The sequence below is a fragment of the Ctenocephalides felis genome, unplaced genomic scaffold (assembly GCF_003426905.1).
Source record: "Ctenocephalides felis isolate EL2017-DRISC unplaced genomic scaffold, ASM342690v1 CF-g0.4_SCAFFOLD_03570, whole genome shotgun sequence".
NCBI lineage: Eukaryota > Metazoa > Arthropoda > Insecta > Siphonaptera > Pulicidae > Ctenocephalides > Ctenocephalides felis.
The window spans coordinates 22,515,901-22,542,427 of record NW_020539724.1 but is presented as its reverse complement, the minus strand read 5'-3'; the positions used below and the strand labels follow the sequence as shown (position 1 = coordinate 22,542,427).

The 26,527-nt window shown below is 28.1% G+C and overlaps 1 protein-coding gene and 1 long non-coding RNA gene across 4 annotated transcripts in view; both read right to left on the bottom strand.

Moving 5' to 3' along the window:
• The window catches only part of LOC113382796 (protein kinase C, brain isozyme-like), a 116,410-nt gene that overhangs the window by 41,123 nt on the left and 48,760 nt on the right, over positions 1 to 26,527 (bottom strand). For 2 of the 3 annotated variants that reach the window (XM_026621028.1, XM_026621027.1), the window contains exons 3-5: positions 24,218 to 24,300; positions 19,051 to 19,162; positions 3,112 to 3,240 (exon numbers count right to left, since the gene is read on the bottom strand). In XM_026621028.1, the coding sequence (XP_026476813.1) occupies positions 3,112 to 3,240; positions 19,051 to 19,162; positions 24,218 to 24,300 (324 nt within the window). Of the gene's footprint in view, positions 1 to 3,111; positions 3,241 to 10,794; positions 10,904 to 17,754; positions 17,758 to 19,050; positions 19,163 to 24,217; positions 24,301 to 26,527 lie in introns of all 3 variants that reach the window. The other variant, XM_026621029.1, reaches the window with a different exon arrangement.
• Positions 41 to 693, bottom strand: LOC113382797. The gene is made up of 3 exons (XR_003367687.1): positions 570 to 693; positions 192 to 323; positions 41 to 66 (listed from the first exon to the last, which is right to left on the bottom strand). It is a non-coding gene; the product is annotated as an uncharacterized LOC113382797 (long non-coding RNA).

Sequence of the window (26,527 nt, the reverse complement as noted above, 5' to 3'; positions counted from 1 at the left end):
TATATCTTTCTTCAGAATTTTGATTGCATATAGTTCATCTGTACCTTTCCTCTCTGCTAATAAAACCTGGAATAAATATATACAAATTAAAATAAAATATAATATAAATTTTTATGGAAAGTGCTTAAAACATTCTTTCACAACACTTTCATGGAAAAATTGATTAATATTTATTTATTTCTAAAACTGACCTTTCCAAAAGATCCCTTTCCTAAAACCATGAGGAAATTAAAATCTGTGGCTCGTATCACATCTTTTTTACTCATATTATGTGGAACATCTTTATCAGCTGGTAATGTTGGCCTTTTGGTAATAGATGTTTTCTAAAATATACAATTAAAATAAGCTAATACAATATTTAAAAGATAATATAAACAATAAAAATAGCTTGGCAAACAAGAAACAAAGTAAAGAAATCAAATTATATCTGTGCTCCTCACCTGAGTTGAAATGAAGAAGAAAATGTTTAATTGTATAAAAACCCAGATCTACTTGGGAGATTTGACAAAACAAAAGCTGATATTGGTATGCTGTATTATATCCAATGCTCTATTATTTCCAACACATACCCTCATCTGCGTCTTAAGTTGCGCCAAATCAGTTCCCTCCTCCGGTACTGGCACATTGTAGAATTCACCTTCTTCCTGAGTCAGCAGCTTGTACCAACCTTCTGCTGGTGATTTTATAATTTCGGATATATACCAAAGGAAAGCGATCCCATAAAATCGTTCCTGGATGTTCTGTCCCAATCCCAAACTTCTATCAAAAGCCTTCGGTCTTTGTCGGATGGTTTCAGTTCACTAATAAAAAAAACAATAGAATATATTTGATGCACATGCAATAAATGTTTAAAAAAACAATGAATTTTTAGCAATTTATTAGACTGTTTGGACAGTGGTTTCGTTTTAAACGCCTGGCTGTAGGTTAGTATATTTTAAATATGACTGAACTCATGATTCATTAAAAAAAATTACATGTCACCGATTGCCCAGATAAAATACATAAAATTACTTTGCAAACTAGTTCTACTTTTCATATTTAGAAGGACATTGGACATTAAAGTCTAAAAACAGCTGCATAGAGTCAATTGAATTTTGGATAATCTTGAATTGAAAATAATTAAATTAAGCTTTCTATGCATCTGATAATATATTTTCAGGAACTCTGTACCTACTAATATTACATATCACAAATTTGATCCATATACTCTAGATAACCATACATTTTTGCAAAATTATGTCAATACTCAATACAGTACAATACAAGTTTTTCATTCCAAACTGGATTGAGACTAGACCTTATAGTTTTAGTTTTCTTCTTAACATTATCCGAATCTGGTATCAGTTTAAGTTTCACATAAGGATCAGACAATCCATTAGGGTCCATTGGTTTAAATTTCTTCCTTGCCGAACTAGTAAGGAATAAATTATTCAAAAATATTTTTTTAATATTTATTATATTTTCTATTTCATACTATTTAATATCTTCCTTCGTTTTATTATATTTGATTTATTCTCTTATTTGAAATGAAATCTTATTTTGAAATGAAAATTGTTAGTTTGAAACTATTTATCATGTACATAGAATCCAAATTGTTAAAAAGGATTATGGTTTTATTCCAAAGCACAACTTCGAGATAGTAATGAATTGACTTACGAAAAGCTTTACGGAAATTTCTCTGATATTAGAGTTCTGAAATTTACGATAATCTGATTGTGGTTTATTAAATTGGGATTGCGGTTTTGTCATAAATAATATACCTACAATAACCCGAAACAAGTGAATCAATACTCGAATAGGAGCAGGACATACATTATATATATATTATATATATATATAATATATATATACATTTATAACTATATTTTTCTGAATTTAAAGGCTTGAAAGTAAAAGATAATTTATAATTTTTCAGCTGTGTTTGATTCTACTATTCAGGGATATAGTGACTTCTTTAGAAGAACTGATAAATCAAACAACTTCTATATGCATTAATATATTACAAAATTATTTTTATTCTATACATACCGTTTTAACTATTTAATTTTTAATTAATAATATGTATAAATGTATAATTTTTGTTTGTTTGAAAATGTGTCCCCTGAAGAAGTAGACATCATATCCTGTACAATTAATTACACATGAATAATTAAGTAAAAAATGAAAAACAGAGGATTTGAGTTCACAAAAATATAGTCATAAATAATATGAAATACAAATGAGAACAAAAAAATTTTTCTTTGAAAATACATTATTTATTTTCAGCGATTCTGAATAACAAGATGAATTTTCCGATTTTCTGTAAACAATATTTATTTAAAAATATCAAGTTTTTATTAATAGTATTATAATAAGGCAATAATAAATGTTTTTAGTATATACTGTATCTCAATGAGGACTATCGTTTGTCAGTTTTGTGCGCCAAGCCGTTTCTTTGTAATTTGGAAAAAAGTGTTAACCTTTTCGTCCACATTTAGGCTCATACTACCGAATCGATTTTAAAAAATCAAAAACTGTTCGAAATATATTAGTTGGGAATGATATTGATTAGTTTTAGGTGAAAATCTACTGAGACGTTTTCTTGTAATTCGTTGTTGAAAAAAAAATTAAGTCGATTTTTATGGAACTTTTTTTGACGATATATATCATGGTCTTATAGAACTTACTGTAACATTACGGCCTTACGACAAGTATGTAGTTTAATTTTAAAAATTCATCAAGAGTAGTTTTTTTATGTTGAATTAGACGATTTATTTGGTATAGTTAATGATAGAGTACTTGGTCTTAAGTTGATTTTTGAAAATTTGCTTTTAGAAAATACTCTAAATTAAGGTATTCGTTCGTTCGTTTTCAATTAGGTATAATAACTTGCCACAAGGCAAAACACCAATCCCAACTAGTTAAAATTACTTTTTACGCACATTAAAATTTATGTTCATAAAAATAATTTATACTATACTATTATCATATCACAGTAAATATTTCTCGGCTTGATACAGGTTTATCCGAATTAACTAAAATGTGATTCGAAACAGGTTGATAAGGGTTTGATTCGAATCACTTGATTCGAGTTGGCACTCACTAATTTATATGAAATATCTATCAAAATACCTTCAACTGTGAGTTTGTTGGCTATACAAGTGATTGTCAATTGTATCCTCCCACGTCGTTCAGTGTGATCGCAGCCACATAGATTTGGAACCGACTCCTCGCATCGTTTGTGTACGTTCATATCACATGCTAAATAAATTAATCAAGTTGAATAAATCAAAATAATCTCATAGATTTATACGAGTTATACATAGTCGTAAATTGAAACATTATTTATTTATTTCTATACATGCACAAATAAATAAAATTAAAAACTTACAAGTATAGTAATTGCTTTACTACTTATTAGATTTGGGATCAAATCAGTTTGAATTGGGATTAAATTAATTTTAAAACATTTATGATTAAGGTTTATTAAATTATATATTTATTACTGAACTAACAATTCTGTGTAACAAAGACACAAAATTATTTTAGTGTCAGCTAATTCCAGTATTATATTAAAGTGATTGAAGTTGCTACATGAAACAATAATTTTAGACACTATGTCGTTTATGGAAAAAGGTGTATATTGACGAGCCAGGTTTTCAGAGTTAATTAAAACATTATAGTCCAGTCATTATAGTAAGTTCACCTCGGAATTCGAGATACCCAACTGTAAGTCTGTAAATACTTGTATATTGAGAGTCTAAAGTTGTCTCAAAACCTACATATGTTGCGTACACCCTACAATATGTAAGTTTTGAGACAACTTTTAGGCGTCAATATACAAGTATTTACAGACTTACAGCTGGGTATCTAGAATTCCGAGATTCTTACCTAATTTAAGCTTAAATGACTGGACTATTAGTAATATCTGTATTTCAAAGATTTTTTGAAATATTTTATATATTAGCAGAATCTAATAATCAGACGTACCACGTACCATCAATAAAATTCATGAAAATCGAATTTCATCAAGTAATAAATGCACAAGTAAAAAAATTCGCCAGAATCAGTTTCCCACATGTCGTAACCAAGTTGAAACATATTCTTTAAATACTGTTACCATTATAAATCAATTACAATGTGCTAAAATTGTAATTTTAGTTTAATTATGATATGCATTTATATAAATACTTAAACATTTCCTAATTTTTTTATTACTTAGTGCAGTGTTATATATTATATCCTCATACAACAGATAAGTGTTAGATATATTTTGAATACTACAAACTGTAAAGACTTTTTACTTATTAACAATTATTATGAACAAATATAGTCTTATTTATTTTTCACCTGAATGAAGGGTGAGTCTATATCCGAAACGTATGAATTTTAGAGTAATTTTTTTTTTAAAAAAAAGTTTTTATTGATGTTACGCCCAATTTCTAGGTTCCGTTAATATATATGTCGAAGTCAGATTCAAAATTATATTATATTATATATATATATATATAAATATATATATATATATATATATATATATATATACAAAAAATTGTAATTAAACGAATAGTGTCTAAAATAATATTGGATGTAGCAATATAATATTAAACGTTCAATTACTTTTAAAAGTAGTATATAGAGTAGTATAATTAGTCATTCAGGATATTTATATCTAAGTAAAAAATCATGTGTATATGTTTCTGTATGCACCGGTATATATATATATATATATATATATATATATATATATATATATATATATACATATATATTTCATAAAAAATCATGCTTTTTTTCTAATACATTTTACTTATTATACTTACCTGTTGTCAATTTGTGCACAAGCTAAATCGAGAGACTATATATACATACATTTGATCTAAATCACAAACATACATAAATTATACACTAATTGCACAACAAGATTCTTGTTTCATCTGTTATTTACAAAAACTTTTCCAAAAAATTCATAGCTCGGAAGTGATTTTCGAGCAAGCGAAACTGTCAATATAATTTCCATTCCATATATTCAAATGTCAACTTACAAGCAAATCAGACTTCTACCAGAGTAAATTGACTTGTCAAAGGATTTGATAAACTTTGCATAGTTATAGAGAATAACCCCTTGAAATATAAATGGTCTATGAGTAGTGTTTAGATTATGAAAATCAATTAAAGGTTTAAAAAATAATTAGGATAGTCCTGTGGATAAGGCGACCCCTAACTCTTACTGTCTACTATCAACTCCATGGATATGGATAGTATGGTACCAAATACCAACGTACCTGGTTATAGATCATAACCATGCAAAGTTTCATCAAATTCCCAAAGTCATAAAAAACTTTATTGAAAATTTTGACAGCTCCAAATTCAATTCCAAAAATTTATTGAAATTTCGCTGGTTCGTAATCTCTCTCTGAAATATGGTTTCTTCAAAAAGTTTCTTAAAATGACTCATAGAATCAAAATTACAAAGTGTCCCCACGATCAAAAAAATTGATCTTCAATATATATACACGCATGTATATTTACGTGTGGCGCATAGCTCTGTATGGATCAGAGACATGGAATCTAAGAAAGACCGATAAGAAATATCTGAAGTGGTGGTGTTGAAGGCGAATGAAGAAGATAAAGGGTAAAGACAAATGAAGAAGTCCTGAGAAGAGTGGGCGATAAAAGAGCTGTACTGAAGAGAAAAGGAAACTGGATCGAACCCATTCTGCAAAAAAACTATTTCTTCTACATGATATAGTCTAAGATAAAATAGAAAGACTGAAAGGAATAGAAAGAAGAAGAATGCAGATGGTTGGTGACTTACGCGAGATGAGGAAAAACAGGAAAATGCAAGTACAAGGACCAGGAAGCATAAAATCAGAAGTTTGGAAAGAAAAATACATAAAAAATGTATTAGAAAATGAAGTTTATTTGTGGTGCCTCTCACACCATGGACCTGCCTTCGGCATACTACCATTTATTATTATTATTTTCTTTATATTTATGCAAGTGTGTATTAAAATCGGGTAATGTTTGGATAATTTAGAGATAAATTTGGCACGATGAATACAAAAGTTTAAATATACAAACAAACACACCCACAAAAACTTGAATATTAAATTTTAATTTAAAATTAAAAAATCCTCAAAATCTTATCCAAAAAACCACATACAAATATATACATATATCTTATCATGCACGTGTATATATACACACATGTAGGTATATTATAATACAAGTTAATCAATATACATTAAATTAATTTTGTGGGTCGCCAAAATGTTTATTGGTGCGCACCAATTCGTTTTATTCAGACAGTTCACTTGTTTGTGCTAACAATACATACCTTTTCAGTTATATTAACAACGCAAACCTGAAAACAGATATAAAATAAACATTAAATTATATGAAGAATTTGATGTTTACTTTATACTTGATTGAAATGAATTATTCATTGTAATTATTACCTGATTTACAGAAAGGAATATTAATTCGTATATTCATCACAGTCTATTTAGACAATTAACAAAAGTCTCATGATTTTAATTTACCTTCACAAGTACGTCTTTCTTACAAACTAATTTGAAACTTTTAACTGAAATAATTAATTTTGAATTTGTTTCTGATTCATTCTGTGTTTTCATAAATATGCAATCTTACTCGCCTATATATTTTTCTAATGTCACGACTTAATATCTATATTAATATTTTAGTATTTATCATAATAATTGCTTAGTAAATATAGATTTTACTAATGTTTTCTTATAAATCTTTAATATTATCTAAGACTTTTACACTTTATGATCACATTATTTATTTTAAAAATTATGATAAACGGAAATCAGTATTAAATTGGCTTTATTTAGAATAGTTTATTTAGAATTGATTGGATCTATTTAACCGAAGCAATTGATTAATGGGAAACAAGTTAAAATGCTATGCTATAGTAGAAGAGACTGGGCACGGTTATGCTAGGGTACGGTAGTGACAGTCGCCATAACAGGTAAACTATACTGATTTTGAGATAGGCTCCAAAGAGAAAAAGATGAAGTATGTTTTTTCGAACAAGTTTCCATTATTTTATGAAGTCAGCCCCCTACATTAACATGATCTGTAGATCGCTTTCAAAAAGTAAAGTGCATTTAGAAAAAATATTTTTTGTTCGATTTTAGTTTTCTAATAACTGTTACTTGTATACAAATAGATCCCTTTGTTTGTTATTTTACTGTAAGTTAAACATTAGAAGTTAATTACCAGTAATTTGTTTTGTATTTTGTGACATGTATATGTAAGGAAATTATAACTTTAGTAAGACAAAATACGAAGAGAAAAGAAAAGGAAAAATCAATATAAGAAACAAAAAGATTGCACAAAGATTTTTTGTTAACTTTGAAAAATTGTATATTGTTATATTATACTCACAAGCTTTGTTTAAATGATTATGTTGTGTTGTATTATATATTTATGGCAATAAAAGTCGTTATAAATCAAAAGTGTTTATACCTATTGTTTTTTTAACCTATGTTGATGTCTGTCACAAACGACCAGGGGTTGTGGACGGTTGTGCCACTCACTTTTTTCTTTTATGATTCGATTTTATGACTAATCCATCGTATTTAAGGGTAGTATTTCAGCATTTCCATGTAGACAAATATTTATATTATTATTTAATTTACTTCTCTCTGAGCTAACTAGTAAATTAACAAAATTATTGCTGATCAAAAAAGTGGTACAAGCGTACTCAGTCTCCTCAACTCTCGTTTACCGTTATATTTAAATAAAGTAATTACTATTAAAATTATGATTTATGCAAAGATGTAATATTTAATCGAAATGATCCAAAAAACACATATTTGGATTATTTGCAATAAAATACTTAATTAATTCTTTAGAAACATGCATGTAACAACAAAGTTATAGATATAATGAGTGTTTTAACTCAAAAACTCTATAATTAAAAAAAATTATTCTAAAAAAAATGTTCTTATCGTCAGTCGAAGTAATAGTAATTAAAGTGATTCTCATGTAACAAAGCTCATAAAATTTAATTATGATTTAATTAATTACTGAAAAGGTGGAAGGTTCTATATTAATATAAAATCAACGAGCACCATAAAATACTTTTACCTTTTTTTGTTTTTAAAATAAGTTTTTTCTGTGTATGATGTACACTTTAAGCTGTAAAAATATTTTGTGATATCTTAACAATGAATTATGTATTTTGACTTAAATTCTATATTTTCAAAAAAATGCACTAAGTCGAAAGTTTTATATTTAAAATTAACGAATACCAAAAAATTCTTGTATTTTTTCCAAAAAAACATATGTATGCAAAATATATAAATATAATAATAAAAAATTATGGAGAGAATTTTAACTCTAAACTTTACATATTTTCGGGATATCTGTATCAAAATAACAATAAAAAATTTGTAATCGGAAGTGCGTTTTCCGCAAAACTTGAAATTGTTATCATGTTTTTGAACGTATCTCGCATGTTACAAAATTGCTAAAGATAATCACATTTGAACCATATAGATGAAAACACAGAAGTCTTCCTGGATATGATAATTTTTGTCGTCAGTCTCTTATACTGATTAAACTTAAATAATTTACGACAAAAAGCAATCTGTAAATCTCTTATGTTATTTTTCTCATTTGTACATTTGTATTTAGTATTTAGTATTTAAACCATACAATTTTACGATCAATCAATTGAAGAAACTCATGTAACTTCTGAGAAATCTGATAATTGCTTAATGAACTTGAACCTAACATTTCCTTCATTATTATAGGACTGCCTGAACATATTATTATTTGTATTAACGATCGTGCTGTTGCATCATGTAAAATTACCTGTACTTACCTGTAATATCTTCATTTAAGTGGCTGAGTAACTATTATTTAGTAAATTAAATTAACCATAAATCCCAGTAAAATTAAACATTGGACCAATTGTTACACCAATCAAATGATACAAACATAAAATATTCATGAATCTATTAGGCTTGCATAACCTTTTCTGGTCAAAAAGAGAGAATAGTATAAAAATCAATTGGTATTATGAGCAATTCGATCGACAAATCCATTTTACTTTTACATAATGTAAATATGTTACAAAAGCTGCAATCAAAAATTTTCATTTTAATATTTACTAAACAAAGATAATAAATAAAACATATAAGCTAAAGAAAACTTTACAAAATTTACATTTACATAACAATGGACTATCTAAATAAGATTTCTTTATCTGAAGAAGATCTAAAGGAACAAAGATAAAATTCCGTCGTGTCCAATGTTTAATCTTTTAGGTTTTTTATAAAATAGACTTAAATTTCAAGTTACTCTAATAATGTTTAGAGATGTGACTATAAAAATCTTTGAATATATTCAAACTCAAAGCATCAGCAATTTATTTTTCTTCTATGCAATTTTAGTTCAAACGATAAATTAAATAGGATCGAACAATATAGTTTGATGATTCATTATAGCCTTCTTTAAAAATATAGTGAATCTTTTTATTAAGAAGATTCAATGTCAACTAAAGGTTGTTACTTCAATTTTGAAGTAAAACTTCTTTAGGTGCGACTAGGGTGTAAATCCGTACGTATGCAACGGAAGTTCGTTACGGCAGAACTGTACGTCATTCCCTTTCGATGAAACAATTGCAATACGGGTCGAATGTGACTAGTCGTCGAGTATGTGAATAGAGATCTGTCTTTGTATGCATACCGGCATTAACGTTGTATACGTATCGATATCAAAAAGGAAATCGGCATAGATGAATAAACATTTAAAAGTTACATCGTAGTACTAATCTTGATTTAATGAAAAATGCCTGAATCAGAAGAATATTTTACACTGTTCCTTGAAAATATTGATTAATAAAATTAATGATTAGTAAGTTTATTGATTCGAAATTATTTCTATATTATTCGTAGTTTCTATAAATCTTTGAAGTTATTAAAATGAAAAATATTTTTTAGACAAGACTGATATTACAGCTGTTCAAAGAATGAGATTATATCGCCAGCGAAAACGTAAAAAAATACAAGCACTCAATGAATGTATGTTAATTTTAATTACATGAAGTTCTTCAAACACAATTACATGATGAGTGAAGTTGCAAAAACAATATTTGTATAGGCGTTGTTTAATATAATCCACTGTGTGAACAAATATTATAGAATTTATTAATCAGCAATTTCTTCATTTCTCTAATGAAGGTGCATTTCTAAATGCTAATTACAATGGCAAACCGATCATGTCATATTTGAAGTATGAATTACATTATTGTTTTTAAATATTATACATATTTTTAATGCTATTATAAATATATAATTTATAATTTATCATTATATAAATGTGTATGATGGTTGACACTAATAAATGTGTGCATCACGAGGGTTACCATATTACTAATAAACATTTTTTAAAAATATTATATGATGTATTTATTTTTACTCAAATGCCATCTTGTACAGTAGTAAAAAAGTTTTTCTTCAATCGCGTGTGAACCTTACGCGCACTCTTTTTTTTGATAAAAACTACCCACGTTATACCAAATATTTTGACAAAATATTTCTGATTATTTCTTATTTCAAAATATTTTATTTTTCATATGTTCAATCTGATATAGTCACATCTCTAAACAATTAGAACCAAATTCCTGCACTTAACCCTTATTACCAACTCCACCTCCTTACTCCCTTACCCAGTTTTTATCCAGTTTCCAGCAACTTGCAAGTAACCAACCACTGGCAAGTAACACCAAACCAAAAGTTTAGCCAAATTTTGTCTTTTAACTATTATTTTACTCACAGGCACATTTCAGTCCTTGGTGGGCGATCCCATGCAGCATGGTGCCACAGTGGTCGCAAAAGGTCGGCGTCAGGTAACTGAACACGCTCCATTTGTGTGGTATGTTCGCCTATTGTTATTTTCGATTTTCCACGATTTTCCAGAGGTTTATTTTCGTTTTTGTCATACACAGACACATACAGGAAGAAACAGCAGAGAAAGAGAGAAAAACACAAAAATAATAGGAGGAAATTAAAGAAAGCATACAACAAATAATATTTAAAAAACGGACTGTAGCATATTGGTATATGATACAGTTATTGTTAGAAAAACATTATTAGAGGTTAAAAGCTAAGCTAATTTTGGCAGAACCAGATCTTTCTGAGAACATTCAATATTTAGTTGTAATGTTATAAGTTTATGAATTTGCTAAAGTTGGAGTATATACTCCTTATTTTACTAAACTTTGATAGTAGAAAATTAAAAACCTGGCCATTGGTGATGCAAAAATCCAAATCGATGTAAAGTGATAATTTTACCAAAGTTTTTAGACTCACATTGATTTTAATTACTTGTAGTAAAATCCATAGATTTTCATAATGTATTTCTAAATATATAAATAATTTCGCCAATAAATAAATAATTTTGAATTGAAAAAAAATACATCTGCTTTATCAATTAGACAAATCTCAAAAATCTTCAATAATCAGTTCAATTCTACTAATTCTTATCAATATCTCTAGTCTATATCATACCTGCATTATTTGGAAAAAGAAGTTTTCTGATATTTTAACATTTTTTAGACCATTGTGAACATTTTCGCATACTTCAGAAAAAAGAGCAAGTGTGTGTAGTTAAAAAGTTTGTGTGTGTAGCAAAAAAGTTTGTGTGTATAGTAAATGTGTGTATGAAATTTTGGCAAATCAACCGTATCAATTGGGATGATTGATTAAACTTGACTTTGGTTTCTGGTACAAAGTTTGACTTGTTTCGGAAAAATAGTGAAAAAATGGGACAATTGTGAAGAAAAATATCGAATTTACAAATATACAATATATTATGATATTTTTTTAGTTTTTTTAATAAATGCTTATATACTTTTTTAAAAAAGGCTGGATTTCGTATCAATAATTAAATTTTGGGTTCAATCTAAAAAAATAATTCCACGATTTTTATGTAACATTCAACTAAATGAAAATATTATTCAGTAAGTTATAAAGTGTTATAAAGAAAGAATGAATTTATTCTCAATTTAGATTTCTGTGCTAATATTAAGGTATTGGTCATACGATGATCGGAAATGAGTATTTGACATATGCATGGTAAAATATTTTATTCTTTGCAGAGATTTTTAATTATATGTGTAAATTGTCCCTACTAAATTTTAGACTTGATGACAATATATAAAAAAATTCAAAACTTTTCTCATACTCTAATTTACTTTTAGTTTCACCTTCACTTGTAGTCTTCAAAATTTTGTTCATAGGTATATAAAATTTGTTTAACTCGTAAATAAAATTTACGTAATTTGAAAAAAGAAATCAAACTAGCCTTTCACCTATTCTTTTCAATATATAATTGTTCCGCACCATTATATAAAGGTTTCTAAATTTAGCTAATAATTTATTATTTACCAAAATTAAACCATTTTTGTTATTTGTACAATCATTTAAAACTCTCAAAATTCATAATTATATTTTTTCTGTGGAATATAACTTTATAAGAAGTTATCTTAATTATTAAGACATATTTTCTGAAGAAAAGTTTAAAACAAATCAGTGAAGTCTGTATTTGATAGGTACATATTATATTCTATATTCTGCGATAACATTCCAAATGTAAATAATATTACATTGAATTTTTGATGGTAAAGAGAAAAAGTTCATTATATTTGTTGGCAATTTCAGTGAATGATCAAAGAATAACTATAATAATGGTCTAAAAGACGGCTTTAGCATTGACTTTATGTTTTTTTTTGGTATTTTAGTTACTTATTATTTTGCTATATAAATATTTTGGATTAAATCGATGTTATTAGCTAAATATAGCTTTAAATTTTTGTCAACTGGCGCGGAATAAATCTTTGCATCTCCAATAATGACCTTTACAAAATAGAAAAATTTATATGTATATTTAAATATCCAATATCTGGTTCTGGCCACCATAGATATATGGCAATGTAGCTCAATTTATACTACATACATTATATATATATATATATATATATATATATATATATATACATATATAATTAATATATCCTAATACTGTTATATACGTTGAGATCCTATTCTAATTCACTCTTTATCTATTTATATACATATCTAACTAGAATTTTTATTTTGGTTATTAGTTAGTTAGATGACCTACTACTTTTTTACTTACGCCTTAACTTATTAACAGTTTTCTTACTTACTGATATTTTTAACCTTAACATTTAGTACGCAATTTGAAAGCAAAAGACAAGATAGAACACATATATATTTAAAAAGACAGATCGAAAAGTCATGTTTCTTGAAGCTGTGAATAAAAGCCTTTTATATATATATATATATATATATATATATATACATACATATACATATATATCTAAATATGTGTGTAAATATGTGTGAATATATATCATGCAAATATGAACATACATCATAATTTCAGTTTAAATTCCCGAATATTTTTCTTAATGTCCGTATTAAAAACTATTAAGATATTTTAAAATCACTATCAAAAAAGTATTGAAATACGTTTTAAAACGATTTTCTTTAAACCTTTCGCTACGAGCGTCGACTATATTCATATGACTACCCTTGTGTACGGGTGTCGTCTATAGACGCAATGTGTAAACCTTCAAGATTTATCTCTGCTTGTGAGTTCAACTTTTGAAAATTCTAATTTTTTCTTGTAATTTTATTATTTTTAGGAAAAGATAAAATATGTTGTGTCTGGTTCGTTCAGTAGCGCTACAGGGCAGCTCGCTGTTCCGTACAGCAGAGTTTCTTTTGCAGAAAACACTTTCGTAACAAAATGGTTAAAAATACATTTATCAAACAAATAGTAAATAAAAGGAAAGAAAATCAAAATAAAATAGACAAACAAAAAGGTATACTGCAAAAAATTTTCAACATTTGAAATTTTAAAATTTTGGAAATTTAGGGGGCAATTTTCCAATAAAAATAAACGTAACTGACTGTAACACACCGTTGGTATGGCAACGCTTTATTCACTCTATACACTCTTTTCTTCATGTAAATTGGCAGTAAAAACTGTCAAAATGCTATGTATTAAACTGAGTTTTTACACATAAAACCTTAGATCACATATATCACCTTAGTTCATGATTTGTTAAATCTTTCGCTACGAGCGTCGACTATAGGCAGCATTCATATGACTATAACTGTATGTACGGGCGTCGTCCATAGACGACACGCAGTGTGTAGATCTTTGTCGTGAGGACATCGAACCCTTCAAGATCTATCTCTGAGATGAACTATTGAGAATTCTAATTTTTTCTTGTAATTTTATTTTCAGATCTAAACCACACAGAAAATACAAATCATTTTTACAGTTTTTCTAACAATTTATATGAAGAAAGGAGCGTAACATAGCGTTGCCATGACAACAATATGTTATGGTCTATTTTATCGGAGAATTGGCCTCTTAAAAATAACTGAAAGTGGCGTTTAATGAGTTATTTGAAAATGAAAGACTTGAATTTCTATTTAAAACTTCGAAGTGTTCTACACACTATTTATAATCAAATATATTAAATTATTGATCTTTATTTTTCTAAATAGTTATTTTATAGCAAAAAACCCTTATAACTTGTAATTTTTTTAGTTCAGCCCGAACTTTCTTGCGATATATGTCCATATGTTATTAAATATATACACACACATATAAATATACATATACCTGTATAGATACATGAACAAATATATATATATATATATATATATATATATTTATATAGTGTTTCATACATGTATAAGCAATAGTATTATTATTTGTGCCAAAAGCTCAGGCGAAATAAACAAAACAAATAGGTGAAGAAAACTTTGCAAAAAATATTAGAGCAAGCAAAACGTACAGAATCATGATAAATGCATAGGTACATAAATATTCACAAACAAATTTAAATATGTACAATTTTTGAATTTTTCACAAACGCCCACAATACAAAGTACAACATTAAACTAAGAATATTTGTGCATACATGTATACACATACACATGTGGGTAAAAATAATATAGTTATACATACATATATATGTGTAAATACATACATATATATGTATATATATCATAGGTTAGTAATATATTAAATTTGGATAAACAAATTCATAATCGAAGTTTGAAAATTCATACAATTTCGGAGCTAAGCCGCTGTTTGGTTTCATGTTGGAAACACTAATAAATAATTAGTCAAACTTTGATGCAGCGCAGCTTAACTCCAGAAACATAACATAAATTTTCATTAAATTACACAATGGAATATGATGTTTTCATTATACATGATATTGTTGCATAATAATGTGGAATGTGGATATTGAGTCAGTAATTAAATGGCGCATACACTGCATTTGATACTAATTGTATTTCAAATAATTGAAATGAACAGATTCCATGGAGTGCGTGTGCCATTCATTCAGATGACAAATTTCATAGTCTGAACCAAGGAATTAAATGAGTTTATACAATTGAATTCAATATTTTGTTTTGATTGCATTTTGGAGATTTTTTTAAAAACCAATACATTATGGTTTTATAAGCTGTTGTGATAAATTCATTACTAACTAAGTAGCTATTTATAGATGGCAACCCGAACAGTTTTCCCATCACTATGTCATCAATTAGATTATTACAATACCTGTAATAGTGATGACTCATTATTATTAATACCGGAAGAAGACTATTTTACCTTGGCAACATATTGCTATCTATATTACCAAGTGGAAACCGATGTCACTACTGCTTGATATCAGCCTCCTCGAAGCGGCAGCGAACCCGAGAACCCTGATCTAGATCGAATGGTTCTAGCCATTTACCTACAAGCAAGAGCCTTTTGGAGAAATAAATTGTTTCTTAGTAATACGTTCTGTAGGAACCGATTAAACAAAATTTAAAAAGTGGAAACCGATGTCACTACTGCTTGACATCCGTATGCTCGGAGCGGAATCAAACACGGGATCCCTGATTCAGATCCAGTGGGTCTAGCCACTTACCTACGAGCAAGAGCCTTTTGGAGACATAAATTGCCTTCTACTAATACGTTTTGTAGTATCCAGGTTTATTAAACGAATCGATTTTTTTCAGTTTTTTATACATACATGATCAGCAAACAAAACCATACCAATTATATACTCGTAAAGTCAACAAGACAACCCAGTGGTTGACAATTCTCTACCTACAATACCCCAAAGGGTTTTTCCCTTGCTATCATATTTGAGATCTATAATCACAAATATAAAATCTGATATCACTACTTGATTGATCTTTAAGGGAATAGTCTGCTTTAAGCGCTTCAAAAAATCGCTTTTTTGAGAATATTTTAGGAAAGGAAAAAAATATTTAATTGAAACGAAACTTTGAGATTTCATTGTTATATATTTAAACATTCTTCTCAAATTTTTGCATCAAAATTTATGTTATAATATGCCGGGCACAAGCATTTTACCTACACGTGCATGTATCGTTTGGCAGGAAAGTTGCAGGTCACAATTTCCATACGAAACGAAAAAAAAACATTATATTTTCAACAATATAGATTCTAGTTGAATTTGTTAAATCCGGAAAAAAATGAGAACTTCACAAATTTTTCGCAAAATCATGTTTTTTAACTTCCCGTAGGGTAAGTTATTGTAATGGGCCGAAAATCGGAATTGAAAATTTTTACATTTCTCGACGTTTTGAAGGTTTCTGAACGTTTTGGCATACCTCAGAAAAAATGGATGTGTGTGTGTGTGTGTGTGTGTGTGTGTGTGTGTGTATGTATGTGTGGATACAAATTTCCAGTCACGTTTTAGGGCGCACGGATCAACCGATTTGAATGGTTCAAAAAACATTCGATTCCTATTGATAAGGAAAAGAGCTGATTAGTTTTTGGCAAAGGCAGGGCCAGCCGTTTCGGAGATACGGAGCAAAAAGTGCAGAAAATAGAAATCGAATTTTTGGGAGAACGGAGTATCCGATTTGAATGATCTAAAAAACATTCAATTAGTAATGATTGGGAGAAGTGTCTATTAGTTTTTGGCAAAGGCAGGCCCAGCCATTTAGAAGATACGGAGCTAAATATGTAAAAAATGGCAGTTTTTGAGAGAACTAAGCGCCCGATTTAAATGATTCAAAAAACTTTCTGCTTGTCTTAACAAAATAATTGATTTTGGAAAAAAAAATTTTTGTTAATTTTTTTTTTTTTTTTTTTTTTTTTTTTTTTTTTTTAGTTTTTTGTATATCGAAAATATTTCAGATTTTATTTTATTATTTTATATTAGACAATGATATAATATTTATAATAATCTATTTGAGAACATTCAGTATTCAACGGGAAGTTCCAGCAATTTGCCTTAAGGCACGATGCCATAATTGCCTCAAGACAGAATTTCACTTACAGCTAGTTGATAATGAATTTCACCGATTGTTAGAAGAATTCATGGAACCAGTACTTACTAGTCAAGAAATCATATATTACTGCAATAATATTAAAAAAAGTAATAATATCAAAGTAGTATTGTTTAGTCATTCTAATTGTGTGAAATGTTTTTAAATATAGTCACTAATTATAGTTTAATTTTTCCCGTGAATTAGTGGTTACAGCTATGGGGTTTTCAATCAGAGATCAATGGTTCCATGTACATCTCGAGCAGTCTTGCACATATTTTTCCTAAACCAATTTGGTACTGCCATACTGTATTAGATACTTGGAAATAAATACAAAAAAAAATCAAAAATATACACTTGTTAATAAGTTAAATTTTGTAGAAGTCACGCACTTTATAGTTTCTCTGAACTTAACTACTATTGAATTATATTTGTTCAAAGAATAACTACTTCAGCTGACAATGTAATACAAACCGTGAAGGAAGACCTTTTCTGAAGTAAATCCTTCTATATTTATTTTGTGATCAATATAGAATAAATATATCAAAAATAGAAAAATTCCTATACTATCTTTTTACAAAGATTGCAAAAATATCAATACATTCTTCTGTCTTCAAAAGACAATCATTCTTCGGTTATTAATTTAAATAGTTGACTTATTCTTATAATAAGAAAGTAATTTTCAATAATAATATACATTACTTCAAATAATGGCTATGTAAAGAAAATGTCTAGATGAATAATCTCACATCGAAATGGCCATAGAAGTAAAAAATACAAGTAAAAAACGACATTTATCATAACCCAAACTAATATCCATATCATAATTTCAATGTTTGTTGATGAAAATATAATATAAACAAATGTAAATATTATATATTATTAACAAATCGTTACACGCTTTAGTGCAAAAATATGTAACTTTTCAGAGTTAGAAAAAGTATTTTTATTTTTGATTATTGGAAAGAGTTAGAGGTTTTCCTTGGCTTCGTGCAAAGCTTCGTTCCTTACAAATCTCAGTATTTATGGAAAAAGACATATTTTTGAAAAGGATATGTGCATGTAGCCTCATTTTTTCAAGAAAATATGCGAATATAATTGAATACAAGAATACAGTTTATCTATAATAATTTTTTCATTATAGCGATAACATTTTTGATAGTTTGGATATCAAGCCCTGGAATTTAAGCAACAAATCAAAGCATACAAAACTTTTCATCATATTTCATCTAGGGCTTGCCCGTGGATTAGTGATTAGAGCTATGTAATTTAAATCAGAATCATAAATTCCAGGATCGATACTCCCCTCGGGTAGCCTGATGTCAAGCTGTAGTGACATTGGTTTCACTTAGAAATATAGATGGCAATATGTTTCCAAGTAAAAATAGCCCTCTTCAGGCATTGCCGCATCGATAAAAAACTTCTTCAGTATTACAGAAATTGTAATAATAAAACTCAATACATAATAATAGGACAACTGTTTGGGTTGCCATTTACAAAACTGACGTAGTTATGTCAAACCATCACAGCAGCTTATAGAACCTTAAAGTTCTGATCGTTGTTCAAAAAATAAAAAAAAAGAATTTCATCATCTAAATCTGAAACATTTTCTACCTCGGTTCAGACCATGAAATGGTGAAATCAAAAAAATCCATTAGTTCTGTTAGTCTTTTTGTAGGTGTACCTTCGCATTTCAATCCTTGGTGTATCAGGCCATAGAGCAGGGATCCGCAATGATCGCAGAATGCTGGTGATGAGTACGTGCAAACCCGAAACGCGTGCCTGGTGCGCATATCCTGAATTCATTTGCAAGGGAGGATTTGTGATCAACAATTAAATGTCTCAATGAGGTATCATACACAAATCGACAGAGTTTCATACACGGTTACATATTATGCAATGGAGACTGGGTGGATGATTAGATAGATGGAACTACTAAATTGATTACATATAATAAGGACATATGCCTTAAGGTGACATGAAGTCTAGCAGTGTTAGAAGAACGGGAACAATTTTAATCCTATGGAACAAATATTTTAAATTGATACATATCTATATATTTTGTATATGAAAAAATCAGTGTCTTTAGGGTATCTCGTCTGGCCAAAATTAGGTATAAGTTTATTTGATGTCTACTCCAATTCTGGAAAATATAGTTAATTCAATCTAATATTGGTGACTTGTTTGGCATATATATTTTCAATATGCAACATTCATTTGTAGCATTTAAAAATACAAGTTAAAGATCCTTAAATATCATTGAAATAAATAAAAAATATAGTTCAAATAAAAGAAGTTAATATTGGTCCTATCATTCATTACTTGGCAGCATAATATCTTTTTATGGTGAAATTTATTAATCCATTTCATAAATTTGAAACATTTTTAATTATGTATCATAAGAAAATAGTGAAATTTAGCAAAGTATAATAGAAATTCAAATATTTATTACAGATGATTCTGAACCACCTTATGAAACTTCAATAACTGAAGTAATAAGAGATCAGCAAAGGCTGCAATAAGGAATTCCTAGCAAAGGAAAGGAGTTCGTAGTTAATCGAATAATCAAGGCCAAAAATGCATGTTTTTTTTTGCAAATAGCAAATACTTATCAAATCAAACACAAATTCGTGTTGGTGAAAAAGATCATATAAATTGTTTATAATGTATTACATTGGCAAATAGACTGCTTAGAAAATTTCTGATAAACGCTACGTTTTTAAGATTATTAATGAAATCAGTGCATATTTAGTTCAATTCCAAATGCTTTAATTTGGAACGTACCATATTACTTCAGGATACCTCGCATGGATCAATAAAATCAAGAAAAGTTTGAAGTTACTAAAAATAACTGAAATTCGAATCAATAATAGATGTAAATCAGTATCTCTTTAAAAAATTTCCTAAGTCCAAGTTTAGACTGGATGAATTAAGAATATCTTTGGCCGAAAAAATGCGAGAGAGAAAACTGCCTTTGTCATTTGAAAATATATGTTGCTCATAAAAGTATATATATGTTATACTTCAATAAAATCAAAAGTGTTGCTTAAACATAAATCTAAGTATATATAAATCTAAGTGTATATAATATAATAAGGTGATACGTAGAACACATGGACGAAACTGGAATATCACAAGTGCTTCCAAATCTACAAAAGGTAACTGAGTGACAATGTTATTATTAGTAATCGATGAAGCTGATGTTTCCCCTGCTTGGAAAGTACCTAAATATTAAAAGTCAGTATAAATATTAAAACAACCAGATTTATTGCACCAAATTTAAATGAAGTCATCTCATTCACGACTACTATGAATAGCAACTTCAAACTGTAGAGATTTATGGGGCAATTCTGCCTCATGACATGGCAACGCTATCTTATGCTTGTTTATTGATAGTGAAAACTGTGAAGAATGTTATGATAACAGAATCTTCGATGATGGCAATTATCATAAAATTCTTTCTTTTAACAGTTTTCACTACCAATAAACATAAGATAGTGTTGTCATGACAACGCTATGTAATGAGGCAGAATTTCCCCATCTCAATAAGTATGGTTGTCTTAATCTTCTTGATATAAATTGCCCCAAGCTTTTATAACTTAGTAATATATAATATAAAATATATGCATTCTATATATGAATAATTCTATTAATTTAGTATATACCAAAATATATACAATGCCATGATACCAGTACCAATAATAACTACTAAATAATGTTTGCAAATGAATTTCTACTGAATTTCTACGTTTATCTACGTTCCATATTGCAGTTCTCTTTTCATGATAATCCCCGAATGATAATAAATCTCTCTTCAGAAGGGGGTATATACACAAATATTGTCATACAACATAAATCCCTTGAATCGGAAAATGGAACTGAAATATCGGTACAGATTTTATTTTTTGTGACATATACAGTTTCCGACTGTGAAGATTGAATATGTATTTATTTGATGTATTTTCATTAAATTAAAGACTTATATTTGCAAACTAATAAATTAAGATATTGATACTTGATATATCTTTACATTCGTGTCAATAAAGGTTTTTTGTTGATAGTCTTCCAAAACAGCTCCATTGAGTTGAGAACAAAAAAGTTCCATTTATCTTTTTATCAATATTATTTAAAATCAGAAACATTTTAGAGACAAAAAAAATTGTGTTATTGTTTAAAGAATATGTATGCTATTTATGCACGAAAAAAAATTAAGTGGTTTTCTTTTTTTACATTTATACTGTTGTCTATTTATACATTTTTACTGTTGTCTTGTAAAAATTCTATTACTAAATTGCCAAATATTCGTCGAATTAAGTTAAAATTGAAGAACGTTATTATTTTATTAGATTCAGTTTGCCCTGACATCCATATGGCATATATTTGAACATACATACATTTATATATTCTGTGCCATTTAACAATTCATTTCGTTGCGTAAGTTTATAAAGAATGAATTCACGTAATGCTGCATGAATATTATGCATATACCCACAAACAGAAGAATATATACGAATATATATATATATATATATATATATATATATATGTAAGTATATATAAATGTCGTCCTTCAAAAGAAAGATATATACTGAAGGAAACCAAAACCAAATCCACCCTTTTAAATAATTAAATAAGCCATGCGCTCAGCTTAGGTTTGGTATATTTCAACTTCGACAATGTTCAATTTTTCTTTAAATTTTTCAAATTTATTTCTAACATATCAAATAATACTATGCTTAAAATTAGATAAAATACTGCATACGCAAAAATAATCATTTGTAACAAATAAAAAGGAAACAAGATAAATTATTGACTTTAAAATATTGACTTTTCTTTCAAGTAAAGAAAATTTGTCAATCTCTCTGAAGAAAGTAAGAATCAAATTTTGTAAATCTTTCTAAAAAATCACTTATATTCGATGAAATTATAGGTACGTCCATAAATTTTAAAATTTTATTCATATCATAAGTATGTACAATGGGTAATAAATTTATACCCATGTTTTTGGCGCTAACTAATTATTTAAAATTGATTTTTTTCCTGACCCATGTAAGTACCACTTATTACCCAAATTTGCAAATTCTTAAAAAAATAATGTCGGTCGGTCCAACAAATGCCACGGTTACGCCCACATTAACAAATTACGCATAAATTGTGTAAAATTAATGTTAGAAGCGTAAATAAGATGGAAAATATGTTTTCATTAGTAATATACCATTTAAAAATGAATTTTAATTTTTTCACGAATTTTCCATAATTTCATCATTTTGTAAAACAAATATTGTCTGGTTCATCTGAAAACGAGCTCCAATCAATATGGACGCAATATTGGAATCTTGAGCCTTCATTACCAATATTGCGCCAATATTAATTGGAGCTCGTTTCTAGATAAACCAGACAATATTTATTTTACAAAATGATGAAAAACATGGAAAATTCATGGAAGAATTCTTCCCATCTGGAGATGATTCCTTTCTAAAGGTACTTATTTTGAACATGTCACCAAATAGAGTTTTTTACTCAACAATTTTTTGAGAATGTCATTTTTATTTTTAATTGTTCTTTCTTAGTTTTTAACGTTTTGATGCAAATTTTTCTTTCAGAGAGATGCTGATTTTCTTCTACTTGTAACGTCAACCTCTGACGACAGATTTATTGTACAAATTATAACTAATCGATTTTGATGTCAATTATATTATAATGTAGGATAATTTTATTTAAATTATATGTTATTATAAAGCTTATAAAATAAATAAAACGTCATGTGATGCAAATTATATATATATATATATATATATATATATAAATCCTTAATGGACAGAATAACAAGTAATAAAAGAGAACTGTAAAAATTTTAAAATATCTTTATTATTCCAAAAATTTTGGCGTACAATTTTACGTCGTCAATGCAGTGGATATATATTTTTTTCAATTATTGGCCTCAGTTAGAGTTTGCCTTATAATATTTAATATTTCATTTCTACTGATGATGACGTAAAATTGTATGTAGAAAAGTTTAGAACAATAAACATGTTTTAAAATCTTCACAATTCTTTTTTCTACTTGTTATAATGCCCTGTAAGTGTAAAAATTTATTTGTAGATTTTGATCAATGGACCGATTCTGCCGCATAACAGACAAATGTTATGGCAAGGTTGTGTTATGAAGAACTTTCCATACTAAATATTGACAAAAGCCATGTAGTTGCTATGCAGTCAGGCGTATTTCTCAGGTTGTCAGATAGAAAACCTAAACTAGAAACCGCATAAATGTCAAAAAACGATCTAAGATAACAGGGTCTTTCTGACACAGCTTCATAACATGAGTGACGTTGCAGTTTATGTGTAAAACGCTTGAATGCACAGCAAATACATGACATTTTGACAGTATTCAGTATGATTCAGTAGCATAATGTATGGAAGTTAGACCGTAACATGGCCTTGCTATATCATTTTTCTGTTATGTGGCAGAATCGGTCCCTAAATTTTGCAGTTACTAATATATACTATAAGTTTCGTAATATATTTTAATTCTTCGGTAATAACTTTTCATTTGTTTTTATAAGCCCTAACTATGTTTCTAACTATCATAAATTTATTTTGAGACTTAATATCAAAAACGTCTTTTTTACAAATTTCCTATAAACTATACCACATAACCATCATATTTAATTCCTATGAAGAAAGTCTTATTAGTGTCGCTAGACTCTTACGAATAAAAAAGCTCACGGTCTAGCTATTAACTAGATGTGAAATTATCATCTGCCTATTTGAGTTATTAAGTCATATTTATTATAAAGTTATTTATTATATAGTAATTATTTATAAAGTCGATTAATTTATAAAACTTACATCGCTATCTGCTCCTTTGTCTGCGCCGGGGCACGTGAATGTAACGTATTCGTGACATCGTTTGTGAACGACGAAACTGCATACTGAAAATAAAATATACATAAATATTACAATCACATATAGTTCACTTGACTTTGCTTCTTTAAATAAAATTACTATCAATGCCAGAAGATGCATACAAGTCGACAAGAACATACAAATGATAGTATTAAAGGTATCAAGTTTCATTATTTCTGAAACAAATTATTATTAATATTTTATCATTTTTAGTCAGTTATTTGTTACTATTACTTTTAAAAATACACCTAAAAAAATAGTAAATAAAATAGTAAATAGCCTCATTAAAAAAGTGATAATTTAGAAAAAGTTTTATTTGATGCTTTCCATAATTCCATTACCGACAGGCGTAATTAAAAGTTGCAAGTTTTTTTATATCTAAGCTGCACTGTTTGGAACATTCTGCTAGATTTATCTAAAGAGTATAAATATAAACATCAATTTAAAAAAGAAAACTGCTATAACAATTTCATTCACAACTAAGAATAAATCGTATAACAAACAAAACAAATATAAAATTTTGAATATAGAAGTCAAAGTTTGGGCTCCATCTTTTATCAGTGCTTAAAGATATCAGATTTGGATCAAAGGTACCTAGGGCTTCAAATACCGTACTCAAATCTGAATACCGGTATTCGATATCTGAAATTTGTAATACCGGGATTGCGGTATTAATACCGGTATTATCAAAGAAAAATTTACTAGTCATATTTTTAGATACCTCAGTTGTTATATTGACATATTAACAGTTCATATTGTTCTAAAATAAGTTTATATTTTATTATGTACTTGGACCAATCCTGTACCTAATCTACACTAACGACATACCAACCGACTCCAAAATAATATAAGTACGAATTATCATCAAAAGAGCGCATATCATCCAAACACTCTAATAAAAGACCTGCTAAAACAAGTACCTATAAGAAGATTGAAAAGAAAGTGGCCGCAAGATTTAATAAATTAACAATCAATATATTTATGTAAGGAAATTCCCCACTGGAGTTATTTCTAAAAGCCCTGTACCCGTCAGCAAATAACCTAATTGAACCCAAGGTTCAGATTGGTTATAAGAAATAAATAAATTAAAAAAAATTACATGGAGAATAGGAGTAGATAGATACAAAAAAAAGTTTTTATATAGTATGCATAAACATTATTCAAGATTACATATAGGTGTAACTTGCATTACGATGAATAAGTAAATCCAATGCAAAATATGACGAGCAGAACCAGTGAAGTGGCAACACATTATGGAATGGAGATCAACATTATGTGATGAGAATGTCGAAAACAGACGTGCTTCTGAAGCAGGAATTGGAAGATGCAGATCACTTCAAGAACGTGGGTAACTCATAGTATGTACTAGAGATGGGTAACTCACTCCGGAGTTATGACTCCGATACAACTCCTCCCTCGGAGTGAATCCGAGTGGAGTCGTCTCACAGGATTTGTCATATCCGACTTCTCTAAACTGATGCTAAATCTGTTAACATGTGCAGATATTTGCTTGAGATTTTTTACTAATACAAATATTTGGGTCGAAAGAAGTGATCTCTTTCTCGTCTCACAGCCAGTTTTATGATCTTTTAGGTATACGTTTTTTTTCCAGAGAATACAAAAATATTACTTCAAAGATACAGAACAATGAAATTGTTTTCAAGTGTTAATAGCTCAAATATATAGTTTATTGAATAGTAAGGGGTGATATTTCTAACTACGACAATCTTTGGCCGTGAATGGTGGCAATCAGAAATATTCATACCGAAAAATACACGAAACAAAATACATTTAATCTGGTTTTTTCATAGCCTGAAATAACAATACTTTAGAGTGCAAAATATATCAGTGACGTCAATAGTATTTAAGCAGCAAAAAATATATAGTAGTAAATTTTTACTTTCACACAATTATATAATTTTGTAAAAGTAATAATATGCTAATCGAACTACCCAATATAATAATTCTCTGCTATTTTCTCGAATGGAAATAGCAGAAGAAAAAATTAGAAAGCATAAGTATTATTATCTGGTGAAAATATTTTATGATAAATGTTTTGCTTTTATTTCAAAGTTTTCTACATTATTTTTATATAAAATTAATCTAAAAAATCATTTATTTTCTCATCAAAAGAAAATAATTAAATTGAATTTGATCCTCAAGTTTTGCGTTTTTACTTTGGTCAACACTGTTAAAATTACGAGTCATTAAGTCGATCATGTGGTCGACCGAAAAATTTTACAACTCGTCATT